The 20,575-nt window shown below is 34.2% G+C and overlaps 1 protein-coding gene across 1 annotated transcript in view; it reads left to right on the top strand.

The window, feature by feature from the left end:
* The first annotated feature begins 8,351 nt into the window (after positions 1-8,351).
* Positions 8,352-20,575, top strand: part of LOC126879130 (neuropeptide SIFamide receptor-like) — a 493,604-nt gene continuing 481,380 nt past the window's right edge. The window contains exon 1 of the mRNA XM_050642082.1: positions 8,352-8,926. Within this exon, the coding sequence (XP_050498039.1) occupies positions 8,452-8,926 (475 nt within the window). The 5' untranslated portion in view covers positions 8,352-8,451. The remainder of the gene's footprint in view (positions 8,927-20,575) is intronic.

Here is a 20,575-nt window from a genome sequence, read left to right as displayed (position 1 = left end):
AGAACCTGTCAAATGACAGGAATTATGACAGAGTTTAATGGAAGTGTAACAAATCAATTGGAAGTTCTCTGTCGGACAAAATACACGGGACCCTTTCGTAATCTGATGTTCCAAACTTTTAACCTGTTCCACAATTAAAAGTTCCCCTGTTCCAGTGTTCCCGTACATCAAAGTTTTTCCGGCTAGACACCGTTAAGCTATTAACAAATTTTCAGCTTGCTATTGATCATATTTTTTTGGTACGCGGGATCTAGGCATATAACATGGATCTGGGGTTTTTGAAACCTAAATGTACACGTACCGAATCAAAGAAGGTGCAATGAAATTAAGAAAGTTATTTTAAGGTGTGTAGTGTACTATGTTCATGCATGTGGTGGTAATGATGACTAGGATACCACTGACAGACTTGAGAGCTGACGAAATGGCAAATAATTAAAGGTGAAAAGAAAGAGAAGCAAGCTGACCGCGTGAGACGGATAAAGATGGATGAGTTTTATAGCATATTATGCTATACAAATTTAAAAAATAAAAAAATAAGAAGCCAATTGATAAAAAAAAGAAGGTAACAGAGAAAAAAAAAAGAAAAATTCCTCTTATTTACATTTATTATAAATTCTGGCTTATCTCATTTGATATGTAGATATTTTTCCAGACTTTCTGTGCTAGATTTTTGAGTTAAACTGGATAAAACTAGAATATTGCAGTAACTTCGCCACTAAATGCATAACCAATTAAGAAAACTAAATTATTACCCACCACAAATGTTCCTAGACCTTTTCAAAATCAGAAACAGCCGCCAACGTTTAATTATTTCCCCTCAAAGACTTTCGCAACCGTGTCCTTATTCAAATTACACCCTCGGAAAAACAGTTGAGTGCCTCACTGTTGACTAACAACCGAACTTGCATCTCGGGACAGCAATTTTAGGGTCCTGATTACAAGCCATTTATAGCCGATGTCAGCCGAAATTACATACGCACTAGTTTGAAATTATTATAAGTGCATTTTTACGTAAAGTTTATTACGTTTAATGCGTTTTTTAGCAGTGCCTTCATTGTAAAATTATTTCGTTACCTAAAAGGAATTTATTTTTATACTACTACTACTACTACTACTACTACTACTACTACTACTACTACTACTCCTACTACTACTACTACTACTACTACTACTACTACTACTACTACTACTACCACTACTACACTACTACTAATACTATTACTACTAGTATTAAAGGAGAAAATCCCACCTTTTACACTAGAAGAGTTACAAACGGCGACCGACCGTATTAAACCCAAGAAGGCACAAGGTCCGGATGGCGTACCGCCCGAAGTTATCAAAGCCGTGGCAAATGAACATCCGCTTAAACTGCTGCGATTATTAAACAGGCTCCTCTCGACTGGAGTTTTTCAAGACACGTGGAAGCAGGCAAGGCTCGTACTCATCGAGAAGAATAAACCAGGGCAAAACGATAAAGCATACAGACCAATATGTGTACTGAATGTCATAGGAAAACTCTTCGAGCAACTTATACTAGGTAGGCTAAAGGAACAGATCGTTCAAACTGGTGACCTAGCATCGGAACAATACGGATTCCGGAATCAAAAGTCAACCGTACAAGCACTAAAGAGAGTACAAGAGATAGCGGACGAGGCAAATGAAAGAGTTGGAAGAAGACGATGTGCATTGATAACACTAGACGTCCAGAATGCCTTTAATACAGCCCCGTGGGAGGGTATAATTGAGGAACTTCGCCGTAGAAATATAGCCCCATACGTTTTTAATATTCTTGCGAGCTATTTAGAAAATCGTATCCTATATATAGGAAACAATAAGGAAATGAAAGTAACGTGTGGAGTCCCCCAAGGATCCGTCCTAGGGCCCACCCTCTGGAACATCTACTACGATGGAGTGCTTAGGATACCAGTTCCTAGAGGTGTCAAATTGATTGGGTATGCCGACGATCTCGCAGTAGTTGTGGTAGCCCAAGATGCCGCCAGCTTAGAAAATACATCACGTGAAGTGATAGAAGACGTGACGGAATGGATGCAAAGAAAGAAGCTAACACTAGCATCGAAAAAAACTGAAATAGTCCTCCTAGCCGCGGGAAGAAAAATTAAAGACATTTCTATACAACTGGAGAATACGACTGTCACGAGTAGGGATAGCATCAAATAACTAGGCATAAATATGGACAAAAACATGAGGATGGGAATACATGTTCGCAAAATAGCAGAGAAAGCAAACAAGGCAATTGGAAACCTCAGCCGAATTATGCCTAACGTAGGAGGTCCCAAGGAATCCACAAGAAGACTACTGTGCTCCGTGGCAAATTCCATAATACTCTACGGAGCAGAGATATGGCAAAGGGCTCTAAGAAAACAAGTACATAGAAACGTCCTTCTCTCTGTCCAAAGGAAGGTAGCCATACGCATAGCCAGTGCATATAGAACTACCTCCACTACGGCCCTTCTAGTAGTAGCGAGGGTACCTCCCATAGAACTGCTTGTCGAAGAACGAATAAGAGTAGGAGAAGGCGAGAACAGAGCAGAAGTTTGGAGATCAATAATCGATCAATGGAAAAATAAATGGACACTGAATGAGGATAAGGGGCAATGGACCAAACGCTTGATACCGGACATAAGGACCTGGATAAATAGAAAGCACGGCCAAGTCAACTATTTTATAACACAAATGCTAACAGGACATGGAGGTTTCAGAGAATATCTACATCGATTTAAGATAAGCCAGACAGACGAATGCTTCTACTGCAGTTTAAGGGATACCGCAGAACACACATTCTTCGAATGTCAGAGGTGGAGCCTGGAAAGAAATAGGGCAGAAAATGTTCTTGGAATACTCACCCCAGAAAACATAGTTCAGAAGATGTTGGAGAGCAAAGAAAATTGGGAGATCATAAACCAGATGGCTACGACAATAATGTCCAATAAAAGAAGGGAAATTGACAACTAGGAGTGCTAAATAACAGGCGCGGAGCGTACTTGGGATTAGGGAAAACAGGAAGAGAGAAGACACAGGAGAAGACAGGGACAAAAAATGGAGAGGGAACCACCTAAACCCTTCCCGAAGGGAACGGGTAGACGTACCTCACGACTCATTCCACCAAATACAACTTCACCTCTTGAGGTAATGCAGGAAGCGGTTCCGAGAGGTCTACTACAAGTTCATAAGGGCCACTAGTTGGTTAGCTTCGACGCCTTACTACGTCCTTAAAAAAAACTACTACGTACTACTACTACTACTACTACTACTCATAGACGCCCATACCCGTGGGCACGGGGGGCCGTGCAGCCCAAGCTTTTCGGGTGCTTTAAACTATATATTTTTATCCATAGTGTACAAAATGTAATGTGCAAAATCTTCACGTCTGGCCCCCGCTAAAAATTTTTATATGGGCGCCCATGCACTACTACTACTACTTATCGGTTTATAAGATTCTCCGCCGTTTTCCGACTTCCAATCACCACTTCGCCTGGTTGTTCCATAAATCTTCTTCTATGTTTCTTTCTCTAAGCTCTTTGTCTAATTCTTCAATCCAACATTTCTCGGTATACCTCGTTTTCTCTTTACTTTTGGTTTCCATTTTAGTATTTCCTTTGGTATTCGTTGTCCATCCATTCTTTGTATATGTCCGAAGCAAGTAAGTTGTTTTGTCAATAAGTCATCGGTGATTGTTCGTTTTATTTTCTCATTATTTTTGTAATGCGTTCGTTTGTAGTCCTTCCTCTTCTAGATCTTCCTGAAACACTTTTCCAAAAACCCTTTTCCGTTGCTCTCAGCATTGCTGGTGTTCTTTCTTTCAGTGGCCATATCTCACAGCTGTATACAGTAATATTTTTCACTATAGTCTCATATATCCTCTTTTTGTTTTATTTCGTGATGGATTGGTCCCATAAAATGCTGCTTAACATTATGATGACTTTTCTACCTGACGTACTTCTTTATCTTACGGCTTTGTCTAATGTTCCGTCATTCGAAATATTTATACCTAGATATTTGTAGTCGTAGCAGTGCTGTATCCTGGTCATATCGTCGAATATAAGATAATTTTGTTCTCCTTGAATGCACAAGTATTCGGTTTTCTTTTTATTCACTTCTAGACCACATACTCTTCAATTAATTTTCAGACCATATAGTACCGTCATAAGCATGAGCCATTATTACTTGATCGTCTACAAAGTTGAGAGTAATATATCATAGTGTTGGTGAGTGGTATCCCCATAGTTCTCCATATTTTTTTCCATCTTTTTAAAGCACTTTGAGGTATATTTTAAATAAAGTGGGGGACAGGCCACATTCTTGCTTTAATCCTTTTGATGTTACAAACACTGTTGTTATTTTGTGTGTCCCTGCTTTTATTTTTGTTATGGGTTGATTGTATAGTACCTACTTTGACGACTTTTATTAATTCTATATTAATATTCGTGCTTTCCATTCATTGCCACAGCTTCTTCAGTAAAACGCTATCGTAGGCTTTCCGTAGGTCGACGGACAACGTATGAATTTCTTGCTTCCGTGCCATCTTTTTTCTGTTTCTATTTTACTATTTTTAATTTTTATTTGTATTTAAAAAATAATTAGGTTCTATTTAGTGGTTACCTACACAAGTATAAAATTATTTTTTCTTATCAGAATTCATCTTGGTTAGCAATAAAAACAAATTATACACAAATAATATCAAAACTTGTTCAACATAGTTTACAGTAATAATGGATGAAATATTCAAATAAGTATTGTTTCAATTCCAACAACAAAAAACAATAATAAAGCTCATAGTCCTGTCGCCAAGGGGGGGGGGGGGTACAACGGCCTCCTTTATTCAGATGGACTTTGGAAGGATGGACTTTGGAAAAAAAACCCAAGTTTTTTTTATATATTTTGATCCGTAGAATACGAATATTTTAGGTAACTGTTGATCAGGATGTCGATAAGATTTTTATAAACAAAGAACTTGAGGAATTACATAACAGCGATTTCTCGCAAAACAAAACATTTTTTTGGGTTATTATAAGCAAAAAATGTTCTTACAAGTTTTTTCGTACGATGCATAGTTTTCGCGATAAACGCGGTTGAACTTTAAAAAATCGAAAAATTGTAATTTTTGAACCCGAATATCTTTTGATTACAAAAATAAAATAGCAATTCCGCTTACCGCATTTGAAAGTTCAAGTCAAATTATATCGGTTTTGATTATTTGCATTCCTAAAAATTTATTTTTTTATTGTTATATAAACACATAGTGCTTGTGTGATCTTTTTAATGATCTCCCATTTAAAATCGAACGAGTATGTAGGTACAGTAGGTAACAAGTGCAAGCGAAGCTGTTTCTACGTAGAATGCACTAAAACGCATGTATTGGGCACGGGAAACACTATGTGTTTATAGCTTTGTGTAACAATAAAAAATAAATTTTAGCAATGCAAATAATCAAAACCAATAAAATTTGACTTTAAGTTTCAAATGCGGTAAGCAGAATTGCTTTTTTATTTTTTAATCAAAAGCTATTCGGGTTCAAAAATTGCAATTTTTTAATTTTTTGAAAGTTCAACCGCGTTTATTTCGAAAACTATGCATCCTACGAAAAAACTTGTAAGAACATTTTTTACTTAGAATGATCCAAAAAATATAAAAAAAATATTTTGATTTGCGAGAAATCGCTGTTATGTAATTCCTCAAGTTGTTTGTTTATAACAATCTAATCGATATCCGGATCAACTGTTACCCAAAAAATTCGCATTCTACGGGTCAAAATACATAAAAAAAACTTGGGTAAGTCCATCTGAATAAAGGAGGCCGTTGTAACACCCCTGGCAACAGGACTATCAAGCAAACAACGTTTTTTAAATTTTTTCGTTACCTAAAAAGAAAAATTTTAGAATTTATTTTTCTAGAAAATAGTGTATCCTACTAACTTAAATGAAGAGTACCTTTTAGTACTAGAATATTCAACAATTTAGTAATTCAGTAACAAAATTCAGTTAAAAAACCAAAAAGTTATGTGATAAAATAACCGTTTTCCTACCCAAAACCGACGCCTATGGCCAATACTAGAAATTCACAATGAATGGAGTCTATTTATATCTGAAAGATAAATATTCGTACCATTTCTAGATGAAATTATACGTTTCATTTATGGAAATAAAAGGCAGATATCCAGCACCTAGTTTATTAAATCTTGCCCAAGTACACTTTCGCTCTTAGAGCATCATCAGGGGCGGTTTCTTCAAATCAGGAAGGTATCCTAGCAGAATGTCATAACATTGATTTAGTAAGAGAGATGGCTTTGCAAATTAACACAAAACATAAAACACAAACTGAATAAAGGACAAGACAGATTAAAAATTAATGTTTAGTTTTGTCCTTTGTCCAGTGTGTGTTTTATGTTATGTGTTAATTTGCCAAGGTATCTCTCTTACTAAACAAATGATACGACATTTTGGAAAACTTTGGGAAAACTTTTTCGGACACCAACGGAAAAATAGAACTTTAAGTTTGTGCCATATCGATGGTTTTTTCGGAAGAACAGAGCTATCAAGATGATATTTTTGCTAGAAATCATTCTAATATTAACGTAGACACTTCAGAAAATATGATTTCCACAGAGTACCTCAGCGGTATGCATAGCATCCCCCAGGCTCACGCCGGCGACAACGAGGTCTACAAGGACTCCGTTTTAGAAATAAAGTCCAATGAAGCTGTTATTGTGTTCAACTTTTCAGTTAACACTACAGAGTCCATGTTTATACCAGAACTGTTTTACGGACACACGGCTATGACCATGGTTTACTGTGTAGCATATCTCTTGGTGTTTGCTTTTGGTCTGGTTGGAAATCTAGACATTAACCTGAATGTAGAAATACCCATACACCAGTTTGGTTTTAGAGAGAGACACTCCACAACACAACAGACTCATAGAATTATAACAAAACTTCTTACCGCTCTTAAGGAAAAAATATTGCTTATCGGCATTCTTAGATGTCGAAAAGGCATTTGACAGAGTATGGTATACTGGACTCTTATACAAACTCAAAAGCGTTCTTCCAACCCCCTACCACCTCATGATGAAATCTTACATTGAAGATCGTTACTTCCAAATAAAATAGAATAGAGCAATTTCCACATATTTTTCCATTAAATCAGGCGTACCACAGGGAAGCGTCCTGGGCCATCTTCTTTACCTATTATTTACCGCAGATATTCCAACCACTGAAACAGCCCAAATCTCAACATTCGCCGATAACTCCACCATAATCGCTGTCAATGAGGACCCTATTACCGAGTCTGCACAGCTGCAAAACCACCTTGACCAATAATTGGAAATATGGCTCAACAAGTGGAAGATGAAAGTAAATGAAACTAGTGAACCCAAGTGACTTTTACAAACTGAAGGGATCTATATCCAACAATAACATTAAATGATGCACAATTGCCAGTCATCGCACCACTTAAATATTTGGGACTAATTCTTGACAGAAGATTAACATGAAAGCCGCACATTCAAGCCAAGAAAACTCTGATCAACATCAAAATACGACAAATGAGCTGGCTTATGGGTCGAAACTCAAAACTCACTATCTAAAATAAACTTGCTCTTGTATAAATCGATGATATAACCAATTTGGATCTATGGTGTCCAGCTATGGGGTTGCTCAAAGCCATCAAATATCAAGATAATTCAAAAAGCCTAATCAAAAATATTGAGAATGATATTCAACGCGCCCTGGTATGTAAGCAATAAAACCTTACACGAGGACTCAACTACACCTTTGGTAGAGGAAAGAATTCGAAGAGTCACAAAGAACTACCTTGATGGACTGGGAAGTCGTCCAAATAATGAAGCAAGACTGCTAAACGTTTCTCCCGAATTTGCAAGACGATTTAAGAAACTATGGCCAACAGACTTAATAAATTAAATAGATGATTTAATTTAAAAAATATAATAGGAGGGTTGTTATAGGGTAGCTTCTCCCTCGTACTTAACACTCAAACTATTTACTTATAGCTTCGATGAAGCAGATTGTAAATTAAAATATTAAAATATATAAAAAGAATAATTATTAAAATTTTGATGTATTTTAGATGAAATATCCACAACGAATGAATAATATTCCATTCGTACCGCGTATATCCGCATAAGCACGACCACGCTCCCTGCTCCAATCTGGCACCGGCTATAAACGCTTGTAAACAGGACCCCAAAAAGCTGTCCCGAGATACAACTAACAACCGACCGGGGCGACTGCGCTGGGGGTTGCACTCGCCCCCACTGCAAAGCGCGCCCCAGGACCATGCCGAGCCGTCGGGTCTACCATTCCAAACACAACGCGGCCCGTGCACCACTCCGTGAAGGAAAACTCTCGTAAACCACGCGGAAAACTTTGGGAAACTTTTTCGGACACCAACGGAAAAATGGAACTTTAAGTTTGTGCCATGTCGATGGTTTTTTCGGAAGAACGGAGCTATCAAGATGATATTTTTGCTAGAAATCATTCTAATATTAACGTAGATACTTCAGAAAATATGATTTCCACGGAGTACCTCAGCGGTATACACAGCATCCTCCAGGCTCACGCCGATGACAACGACGTCCACAAGAACTCCGTTCTGGAGATAAAGTCCAATGAAGCTGTTATTGTGTTCAACTCTTCAGTTAACACTACAGAGTCCGTGTTTATACCAGAACTGTTTTACAGACACTCCATGGCCATGACCACGGTCTACTGTGTAGCATATCTGTTGGTGTTTGCACTTGGACTGGTTGGTAATTTCTTTGTGATCGCAGTGGTGTTTCGATCGCCCAGAATGAGAACTGTTACAAACTTTTTTATCGTTAATTTAGCGGTGGCTGATATATTGGTAATCGTCTTCTGCCTACCTGCAACACTGATGTCCAATATTTTCGTTCGTAAGTATTTTATTTAATTTAGAAAAAATCATATTAGTTTGATAAAAGACAACTTTATGCTACATATTTTGTTTTATGAATGTAAAAGTAATTTTTAGGTTAATGATGGTCTACAAAGACAATTTGAAATAATACAGAATAAAATATGATTTATAAATAAAAAACTTTTCCGCAAATCGCCAGGAAATTTTGACATTCCTGTCAAAATTTCTTGAAGAAAAAGTCAGGACTTCCTTACTGTAAGGAAATGTCATTTCCTTACTGTAAGGAAATGATATTTCCGTACAGTTGTTAGTGTTCTACATAAATGATAGAAAAAACTACAAAAAACCTCAATACGTTTCCATAGTAACCCAAGTAATTTTATTAGGAATTTCAAAGCACCATTTATTTGGGAATAAAATTATCGCGTTTTTTTTAAATCAATCAATATCTGTCGAATTTTAAACGATTTGCGGAAAAATAGTATGTTTACCTCGTAGGAAAAGCCACATTCCTGGACTCTGTGTTGCTAAGTCTCGGCTTGCGCCTCGACTTAGCAATCTTCACAGTCGTCCAGGAATGTTAAGCTTTTCCTACCCGGTAAACAATGTACTATTGTTTGCAAAAACTAGATTGAAAATTTTTATCAGAGGTACATACATTTTAGAAGACAATAATCATTACTTCAACTCCTGTTTAAAAGTATCATTAAAATTTTTGGATTTTATGAAAATTATATTGTAAATGAAAAAAAAATATATTGTTTTTTCTTTGTTTTTAAATAATTACTTTTCAATTTTAGTTTTAAAACAGAATACACAGTTTGGGAAACATTTTTGATAATTTTGTTCTCTGAAAATTGGTTACTCATCCGAAAATTTGCCTGCGTCCTTGACCTATTTCGAGTGTGTTGCTAGGCTTATGCCAAAGAGTAATGAAACATTCAAATTGGAGTTTGTCTAGCATACTATTACCGATTACAATTCTGCAAGATGGTTACATAAACGAGAGAGACAACGGGATGATTAGGGGGGTAGAAATTGATATGGATTCCAGTTAGAATTTATACTCTTATATTATGTACTAAATTAATTTATAATTTATTAATAATAATAATAATAATAATTTTGTCAACGTTTCGAACCTTAAATCATACTATTCTCTTACGAATAACTTAAAAAATTAGGAAATCATTTAGAAATAAATTTTTAGAAGGAAATCCTTCTATTATTATTAGTCTAACGAAAAACAAGACACATTGAACTCATACAACAGAAAAAGAGAGATTTTTAAAAAAGCTAAAATAATGTGTTTAGGTTTAGAGTATAATTTATAGGGTGATTCATAAAGAATGGGCTGAATTGAAACTTAAGCCAAAAATAATATTTTACTCAATAAAATTGGTTATCACATAATTTGTAACTACAGGGTGTTAAATTTATGAAAATAATATATATTTTTGTTCACAAATCACTCATTTTTTAGATATCTGCCTGAAACTGGGAGAATAGTTTTGTATGATAATAATAAATAAGCATATATACAGAGTGGGCCAAATAAAACAGTCCACCTCGATATTTGGCGGTATTTATTGGATTTTAAGGAACTGACGAAACAGGTCGATTTTTTATCTAAGGGGGACACATTTTTACGGTACATGCATCTGTCATTTGTCAACCCCCTCCCTTTCACTTCCCCCACCCCTTATTTTTAAATAGGGAATAGGGGTCGTGTGCTAGCTCATTTGAAAGGTTATTCAATTCTCTATTCAGCAAAAGAACACAGACAGCAAAAGACACACAAACAAGAATATATGTAATTTATTTATTTTAAAATACATTCCACTGTTGTCACAAAACAGAAAAAAATGTTTTTTGATAAATTAACTTTGCTTTTCGCTTAATTTCAATGTTGAAGCTGCCACCCATCTGCCTCTTGGTAGGTTGAATATTGAATTTAAGCAACAAACAATATTTATATATCAAATAAACATTTTTTTCTGTTTTCTGTCAGCAGTAGAATGTATTTTGAATTAAATAAATTACATAAGTTCTTCTTCTTGTGTTAACTAATTTAATTCAAAATATTTTTTCTTGGACACCCTGTATAAATAATTATGTCAATGTTAATATTACTGAATAGAGACTTGAATAACCTTTCAAATGACCTAGCACACGACCCATATTCCATATTTAAAAATGGGGGGTGGGAGAAGTGGAAGGGAGGGGGTTGACAAATAACAGATGTATGTACCGTAAAAACGTGTCTCCCTTAGATCAAAAATAGACAGGTTTCGTCATTTCCTTAAAATCTAATAAATACTGCCAAATATCGAGGTGGACTGTTTTCTTTGGCCCACTCTGTATAGTTCAATTTTAGGTAAATTGTAGATGAAGGCACTTTTTATTAGTCTTTAGCCACTTCAATATTCCCTCTAAATGAAATTAATTAAAAAACATTTAAATAGCTAATACATGTAGTACATATGTACCTAATCAATGAAGAGCTGCAGGTTGGGCCTATTATAGAGTATTTTAACAATCATAAGGTAGTTTGGACACTTACTAAGAATGACAGATAATACGCAAGTAAAGAGAGTCTGACAAACTAGAATTAATAAAAAGATACTCAGATTTTCCTATTATGGATGATTTATTTTATTTGCTAAGTATAAAATTCATGCAGACTTTGTGTATCCACTACTATAATATAGTGTATTCACTATATATGTATTTAACTAAATTATTCATAATCAAGATTTATCATTTTTTTTATTTAAGTTAACAGTATTTACACAATCAGTAATGCAAAATTGTTCTTTTAGTAATATTTATCTTTTGGAGGCAATAATAAATAGTGTGTTATTTTCCTATTTTTTTTATAATTCCAAAACGATTTATATTTTCTTTATGAAAATTTATAATTATTATTATTACCTATGTATTAGCCTGCGCTAGTTAATAAAATCCAAATAGCAAAAAAAATTTTTTACGAGCGTGCAAAAATGTCTATTTTCGCGCACGCGTTTTAGTTTAGAAAGTTTTACTTTTCCGCAATCGTTTTACTTTTCCGCAATGCATTAAGATATTTTTATGGCCTTAAAATAATTATAATATATGCAATAAATTAATATTTAGATAATATTTACTATTATATTTCAAATGTATCTTATTGTGTTCCTGTTTTAATGAAATTAACGCGACAACTCGATGAAATAAAATTATTTTGACATAATATTCGAAAGTCAAATCAGTAGACAATAGCAGTGGTTTTGAATCGTCGTCATGGAAACCAAGATCGTCGTCATGCTAACCAATTATGCTGAATGTTGTTCTGAAGCTATTTCCTTGTGGCATTTTTATGATTAATTATTTATATGGGAAATAAGCCACAATTAAAATGAAAAAAATAATTTTATTGTTTCGACGCCCAAATCGGGTGCCGTTGTCAAAATACAAAATATTACTAAAATAAACAAAAGTGTTGTTGCTAAGCAAAAAAAATTCTTCTAATAATTTATTTAATCTCACTCATTTATATTGGCAATTCAGACATATATTATACATTTTAAAGTAGAAGACTTTAAAATGATATTGCCAATATTTATGAGTTGCGTTCCTGGGACGACTTACTGAAAGATAGTTCATTCGATTACATGAAATTAACCCCAACTCAAGAATATCCGTCATAAAAAATTATAGCATGTGATATGTCTTTAAAAAGACAATCAAATGCAACGACAGTAAAATTCTCGAGTTAGAGATTTCATAGTAAATCACAAGGGAAAACCAGGAAAAACCCTGTGATACTATCTTTTTTATTTATTCTTTATTTTTATTCTACTTTAAAATGTATAATATATGTCTGAATTGCCAATATAAATGAGTGAGATTAAATAAATTATTAGAAGAATTTTTTTTGCTTAGCAACAACACTTTTGTTTATTTTAGTAATATTTTGTATTTTGACAACGGCACCCGATTTGGGCGTCGAAACGTTAATAAAATTATTTTTTTCATTTTAATTGTGGCTTATTTCCCATATAAATAATTAATCAATTATGCTGAAAGTTTGGTTTTGACAACCTTGTCAAAGAATTAATTTTTGTATGTAGTTTCATATTAATTATATTAATTGATTACGATTTGGTCATTTTTTAAAGACTCGTAAAAAAAATATTGTTCCTAACTCTTGCAGAAAGTCTCTTTTCCGCACTCGACTGCTTGCCGGACTCCCGCCGCGTCGATCGGCAAACTGCAGTCGCGTGCGGAAAAGTATGACTTTCTAGATGTTTAGAGGAGGTGTAGAAATCTTTCCCCCAAGCTCTTTTGTATTACCTATAATATTGTATTAAAAACGGAACGTCACTAAAATAAAATACCTATTTTACAAATTTTTTGTCTGTGTGTTTATTTATAAAATCAATTATTTCAAAGATACGGCCACTTTTTAAAATGCAATATTATATATTTAAAAATATTAAGTTCATTTTCACTGAAAAAAACATAATCTTTCATAAATCCCAAAAAAATCCATTGGAGTAAGGTCTGGACTGCGCGGTGCTCATTCAGTTGGTGCATCGGGCCCCTTCGTTTCCAATGTGCTGGATATTGTTGAAATAAAAAAGTTTTTAACTTTGTCGCTATAATGGGGTGGAGCACCATCGTGCAAAAACCACATACTTTTTCTGATCGCTAATATCGATACATTTTGTTCAGATCGTTTTGAATATAATCTATAATCTATATAATAAAAATTAATGTTTGTCTGTATGGTTCATTCCACGAATATACGACTGTTTTGGATTATCGCGACAACGAATATTTTAGTGTACAACATAAGAAGTACGAAAGTAAATGGCTCTAATAATTATTCCAATAAACAACAATGTACATAATTTGAAATTTACTTTCGTTCTTCATATTTTGCACAATAAAATATTCGTTGTCGAGATAATTCAACACAGTCGTATGTTCGTGGAATAAGGTATATGTCCTTTATAGAATCGTAAACTATGCATATTGCATATGATCAGGTGATGATCTTAAGCAAAGTTGTTGTGCATGAATCCGGAAAGGTTCCTGAGTTGGTAAGACCAACCTAAATGATCATTATTTACGCGGGCACCACATAAAAATATTGTTTATCAGAAAAATTAACTGATTCAACTTTTCATACATAATAATTTGACTATTTTTTTCTGTTTTCTGGTATTTTTTAGCTCTTCTTCTTCTTCTTAAAGTTCCATCTCCTATCGCAGGTTGGATATTATAATGGCTATGGTTACTTTGTTGGCTGCTGCTCTGAACAATTGTGATGAAATACAGTTAAACCATTCTCTAAGGTTCCTCAGCCAGGAGATGCGTCTTCTTCCTATGCTTCTTATTCCTTGGATCCTTCCTTGCATAATAATTCTCAGCAACTCATATTTTTCTTCTCGGGTAATGTGACCCAAATATTCCAGTTTTCTTGTTTTTATACTGCTCATAATTTCTAACTCCCTATTTTTAGACATCGTAGCACTTCAACATTGTTAATCCTTTGATCCCACTGAATTTTCAATATTCTTCTGTAACACCACATTTCGAACGCTTCTATTCTTCTTATGTGTTGTCTCTTCAATGTCAAAGCTTCCATTCCGTATACTAATATAGAAAATATGTAGCATCTTAGAGCCCTCGATGTAAGAGGCAACTGAAGGTCTTTGTTTGTAAGCAGTGTCTTCGGACTTTAATTTCTTTGCTTTGGTCATTTTTGTCATCAACACGTGCCCAGTTATTTGTATGTCTTTATTTTTCTATTACTTCCGTTTAAGGTATAAGAATAAATCTCCCTCCCCCCCCTCTCTCTCTCTCTCTCTCTCTCTGTCTCTCGTTCTCTCTCTCTCTCTCTCTCTCTCTCTCTCTCTCACTCTCTCTCTGTCATGTCCAGCAAGTCACCTCGTATATTTCTTATTTTCTTCTATTAATTTATTCGTTAATTTTGTATTAGGGATAGGATTGTGTATTGTATCTGATTGGAGCATCTATTGTAACTGGCTGAATGAGTAATGTCTATGCCATATAAAAAAAACTCCCACTGGTAACTTAATATAAATTTGAATAAAAGTAAAAAAAGTCACCATTAAAAAACTTTTATTCTGAATTCGATTTGATTGACTTTCTTTTATGCCAGCTCTTGGCGCCTACAATTTAAAAACTCATTAAAGCAATTTATTTTAATTTATTGAGGAATGTATTTGAAGTTCCAATTTGTTTCTTGCTTTTTTGTCATGCTGTGATAATCTGTAAGTGAATAAAAAAAAATAAAATCCATTAAAAGTTCCATAAGCTTTTCGCTTAGCATTGGATTTTTTAAAACACCCCTTAAAAAGTTATGAATTTTTCCCACGTTTTCGACAATATTTTTTACTTGTCTGATGACCGTGTTGCCTCTGTAACATTAAATTCATATTTCATGGAACCATGTACCTTACATACAGCTACTTTTTTCTAATTTACACCGTTCAACACGCTCACATTATCCCACAATCCAGCTGGTGCCGTTTTCTAAATGCAATAATGTGAGTTAGGGGAGGCACGAGAGCCGTATACAAATCTCTCTACAGTTCAGGGCCTGCACGAAAAAACTACAGAGTTTTCTCAACGTTTTTGGGTCGCCGTTTACCAACTCCAGTTTCGATTTATTTTATTGGGACAAAAAGTGATTTATCTCGTGTTTTGGGACCTTGGGAAGGGTTGGATGTATCGATGCTCGAGTTTGGAAGATGCGAGAATAATTTTCTTCGCTCGATTAGGCATTATAACCGCACGGGAATGGGAAAGTTCTGAATCTTCAAGGATTTTATTGTAATAAGGGTACGACGGTGATAAACTAGTGGTCAACAGGGGTGAACAATGTAGATTGATCAATACGACATTTTTAAAATAAGTTAATAATATAAAGGGTGTCACAAAATTGGTCCTAAATTATACCAAGATTTTACGAATGAAAATAACTCGATTTAACCAAACATATAAGTTTGTGGCTAGAGCTATCTCAAAAAACGTCAGCTACTTAAGAACTATTCGTACCTTGAATATATTAGATTTAAGCCACAAATATTAGTGTACTAAAAAAAACCCCATATATGTTGAAAGCTACAGGAAATTGACAATGTATGAAGACCAAATATACAAAAATAAAATACCTACACTAAACCTCCTGAAACTCTCTTTTCTAAGGTAATACAAACATATTACATGGATTCAAACCTTCCAAGATTAATAGATTAATTTATATCTAACAATAAAACACTGAAATTCATATCTTTCTATACTTCCAGAAAATTTATTACAACTATGTGACTACAGCTGTTTTGGCAGAGTGCCTTTCTCAAGTGATATAGTTTACAATGTGTTTGCCTTTTTAAGTCTTTAACTGAAGAGGTTGAGGAGTGGGGAGCTGTTTGTCTCGAGTTGGTCATTCAGAATTATATCTGTATTTTTCAGATTATTAATTTCCATAGATTCTAAAAAAGATAGCTTAAGGCCTTTATTTTGGATATGCAAAATTTGAAACTCTTCATTGAAAGAATGATTATGATCTAGAAGGTCAAGTGCGTATGTAGAAGTTTCTGTTTTTCTATTGTTGAAAGCCCTTTTGTGTTCTGCTATCCGTTTGTCAAAAGTTTTGCCAGTTTGACCGATGTACGTTTTCGGACAGTCACCACAAGTTAGTTTGTATACACCACTCTGTAGTTACTTTCTCTTTCGGCTTTTATTGTTCTTAATATATTTGCATAAGTTGTTGTTAGTTCTGAAAGCTGGTATTATTCCTTTCTTTTTTATGTATCTTGCTATTTTTGTTGTTATCTTGCCAGTATATGTGAGAGAGCAGAAGGTACTGGGTTCTTTCTGTGGTGGTGGATCCACTAATTCCAGGGCTTTCTTATGGAGGTTTTGGTTTAAAATTTTATTAATTGTTTGTTCGTTATAGCCGTTGTTTACTGCTATTTGTTTAATGATGTTTAGTTCAATCTCGAAGTTATTTTTTGTCATCCACTAATTTCAGGGCTTCCTTATGGAGTTTTTGGTTTAAAATTTTATTAATTGTTTGTTCGTTATAGCCGTTGTTTACTGCTATTTGTTTAATGATGTTTAGTTCAATCTCGAAGTTATTTTTTGTCATGGGAATTTCTGTCAGTCTGTGTAGACAGTCTAATTGAGAACAATAGACAACAAGTAAAAGTTTAGAATAAGTTTAGATTAAGTAGTGTAAATAGATATAAGTCATACCAATGTATATCAAGTTAGAAAAATACTTAACCAATAGAGTTATAGCCACTGGGCGATCACTCTTAATGTAAAAATTCTGTTCAACAAAAATGCTTAGTGTTTATGGTTTGAAATAAACAGATGGCGTTTGTAACAAAAAAAAAAGAATGATTTGAAATTAAAAATCACTGTTAATCAATATTACGAACTAAATTTTTTTGAGTGTATCTGTATACCCAGGTATGTGAGCTGTTTTATTCTTTAGTACTTCAATATGTCAAATTCTGCAAATTTCAGTATTTTGATGCTTGTATTAGGGCTTTAGTTTTATCTACGTTGACGATTAACCCTATTTCTTTCACATTTTCTTCGAGCTCCACATAGTGTTCTGTGATGTCTCTTACGATTCTTCCCATCAAGATTACATCATCTGCGTACATCACAATCTCCGTACAGTTATTAAATAATACATTTTTTGGGTTTACGAACATTTCTCTTGTAGCATATATTCCATACATACCTATACTAAATAACGTCTCCCTGCAGCCATCCCATCTCTCTGGACTCTGGAGCCATCCCATTACCCTTTTTTAGCCCTTTAGATATTTTTAAACCATTAATAGAAATGATAAAAGTTGAAAAAAAAAATGATAAACAATCCAAAATTAATAAAAAATAGACAGGAACCAATCTGAATATGAACTATGGTTCTAAAAAGTTTATGATCTATTCACATAAATTATTCAGTATTTACTTCGATTATATCGACTTTTTCCCTTATAGAACTAAAACTCCCATTCATCAGCTATTACTCAAAGGTGTTTCCAGTCCATCATCCGTCTCACGGATTCAAGAACTTCTTAAAACTGCTATAAATCAAAACCTCGAGCTTTCAATGGGTAGGGGGTGAAATTACCAAAGCGAATTTGGAAACCGCCTACATTATTGCATTAATATCAGAATAATATTACCGAAGAGATAATAAATCATCTTTTTGGGCAAAGTTTTTTATGTTGGAGAGGGTAGTTCCGTCGAATTGTGTTGCTGGGTTAAAAGGGTGTTTTGTAGAGATGTCTGATGTCTGCAACGACAATTGAAAAAAATGGATTTGAAAACAGTTGGAAAATTATAGTACAGTAGCTAGACGATTTTTTTATTTAAAAAACTCATACAGAAGTAAAAACTTCGAGATATATTCTGGTATAAAATCGTTTATTTAAAAACTATTTAAAATGTCATGGATTGTAAAACGTTTTCGTTCTATACAGAACATCTTCAGTGCATCCTGCCGAGTAGTTTGAAACTAGCACACTGTATATAGTGTTAACCCCATCATATATGGTTTACATAATATAATATATTAAAATTTTATGACTACAAGTCGATGTTAATAGATATAGTGGAACACATGCTAAAAGGGTGCCATGGTTCCCTGGCAATTGGCAAGTACCTAGCATCTTCGAGCAGGGAACCATGGCACCCTTTTAGCATGTGTTCCACTATATCTATTAACATCGACTTGTAGTCACAAAATTTTGATAAATATTATATTATGTAAAGCATATATGATGGGGTTAACACTATATACAGTGTGCTAGTTTCAAACTACTCGGCAGGATGCACTGAAGATGTTCTGTATAGAACGAAAACGTTTTGCAATCCATGACATTTTAAATAGTTTTTAAATGAACGATTTTATACCAGAATATATCTCAAAGTTTTTACTTCTGTATGAGTTTTTTAAACTATGGTATACAGCAGGGGTGGGCAAAAGCCGGCCCGCGGGCCGGATCCGGCCCTTTTGGTTACTTTATTCGGCCCATTGAGAAATCCTGCAAGCAATTTTTTTAAGAGCGCAGGCGCAATATTTTTTATATGCATTCATATTTTTCGATTCCTGAGAAAACTAATAAGTATTTTTGAAAAATTTAAACGCAGAATCAAATATTACATTATTACTGAGGGCCGGAAGTCCCTGAAAACTTCTATATTGTTTATCACAGAGGTGAAAAAAAAAAGAGAACTTAGATTATCATTTCTAAGTATGTTCCCTTTCTACTTGCTGTCTTGCTGCTTTTAATGATGGTCAAAAGTTCTCCGTTCCTTTTCCATCTGTGCAACACCATTTCGTTCGTAATATGATCGGTCCATGGTATTTTCACAATTCCCCTAAAAAGCCACATCTCAAAAGCTTGCAGCTTTTTCGTTAAGTCAGCATTAACAATCTGCCAATAAAGAAGAATAGAGTGGACATATCATTTTTAATATTATCCCTGTTATTTATAGCGTTCTCCGCCTTCCGGTTGCGTTTCCAGCTTCGTCCGTCATTGCATTCGTCAGGGTGAAGGTTCCTTTCCGACATTGCCTTCTGAATACCGCCTAGCCAGGATTGTTTTGGCGTTCATTTCTTCTTTCTTTTCCTTGGTGTCCATTTTAAAATTTGTTTTGGCAGCCTGTGGTCGTCCATTGACGTCGTACATGACCATATCAGATCAGTTGCTTCCTTTGAATTTCGTCTATGATGGTTGACTTGACATAACATTTTACCATCCGATGTCAGATTTGCAGATTGAATCTTTGGTTACTCAAAAATTTCCTCATCTTCAAAAAGGCGGCTCTTGAGTACTCTATTCTTGGTCGAATTTCTGAAGTTCATTTTTTATCTGGATCCTTGTTATGGCTTAATATAATGGACCATATTAAAAATTTCGTAATTTTACTGGGAACAAATTGTTCGCATGTACACACCAGAAAGACAATTTATTATTATTAACAGTCAAATGTCTTTCTCCAAATGCTTTAAAATGATACCTATAGTATTTTTGTCAAAAAAATTTCTTGAGCAGAGAAAAACCTCCACCAAAAACATTAGCGTACATACTGGGTATAGTCCTCCGGCCCGGGAGACATTTTGAAAATTTCATTTTGGCCCGCGCTTAAAAGTATTTGCCCACCCCTGGTATACAGCCAACTATTGGGATTTTCCCATTGATTTTTTAATAATTTTTTTATTTGTTTTCAGTTTCGTTCAATGATGTCTACTGTATATTTTATAACTCGACAACATCTACTATATCATCGTTGCAGTATAATCATGGCTTTTATAAGAATACTTCTCCAAGAAATTAACGCACCACCTTAAAATCGAGATTTTTGATGTCTGGATTGTAGTAATGCATAGGCATTAAAAAAAAATTTTATTATTTTTTTTTTGTGGAATTTATAGCTTTGGTGAAAACCAATTAGCTTTAAAATCGTTAGAAATAGATATTTTTAATATAGCAAGTAAATAAAAATATTATAAAATAGGAATTTGTTCTAAATGCGTATTTAAATTCGTATTGTTAGATTTTTTCTCTACGCGTGATTGCTTACGTGACAGAAATGTTATGATATAATGCTTATGGATTCC

This window comes from Diabrotica virgifera, chromosome 1, assembly GCF_917563875.1.
Source record: "Diabrotica virgifera virgifera chromosome 1, PGI_DIABVI_V3a".
NCBI classification, from domain to species: Eukaryota; Metazoa; Arthropoda; class Insecta; order Coleoptera; family Chrysomelidae; genus Diabrotica; species Diabrotica virgifera.
The sequence above is the reverse complement of the archived record's forward strand: the minus strand, read 5'-3'. Positions and strand labels throughout refer to the sequence as shown.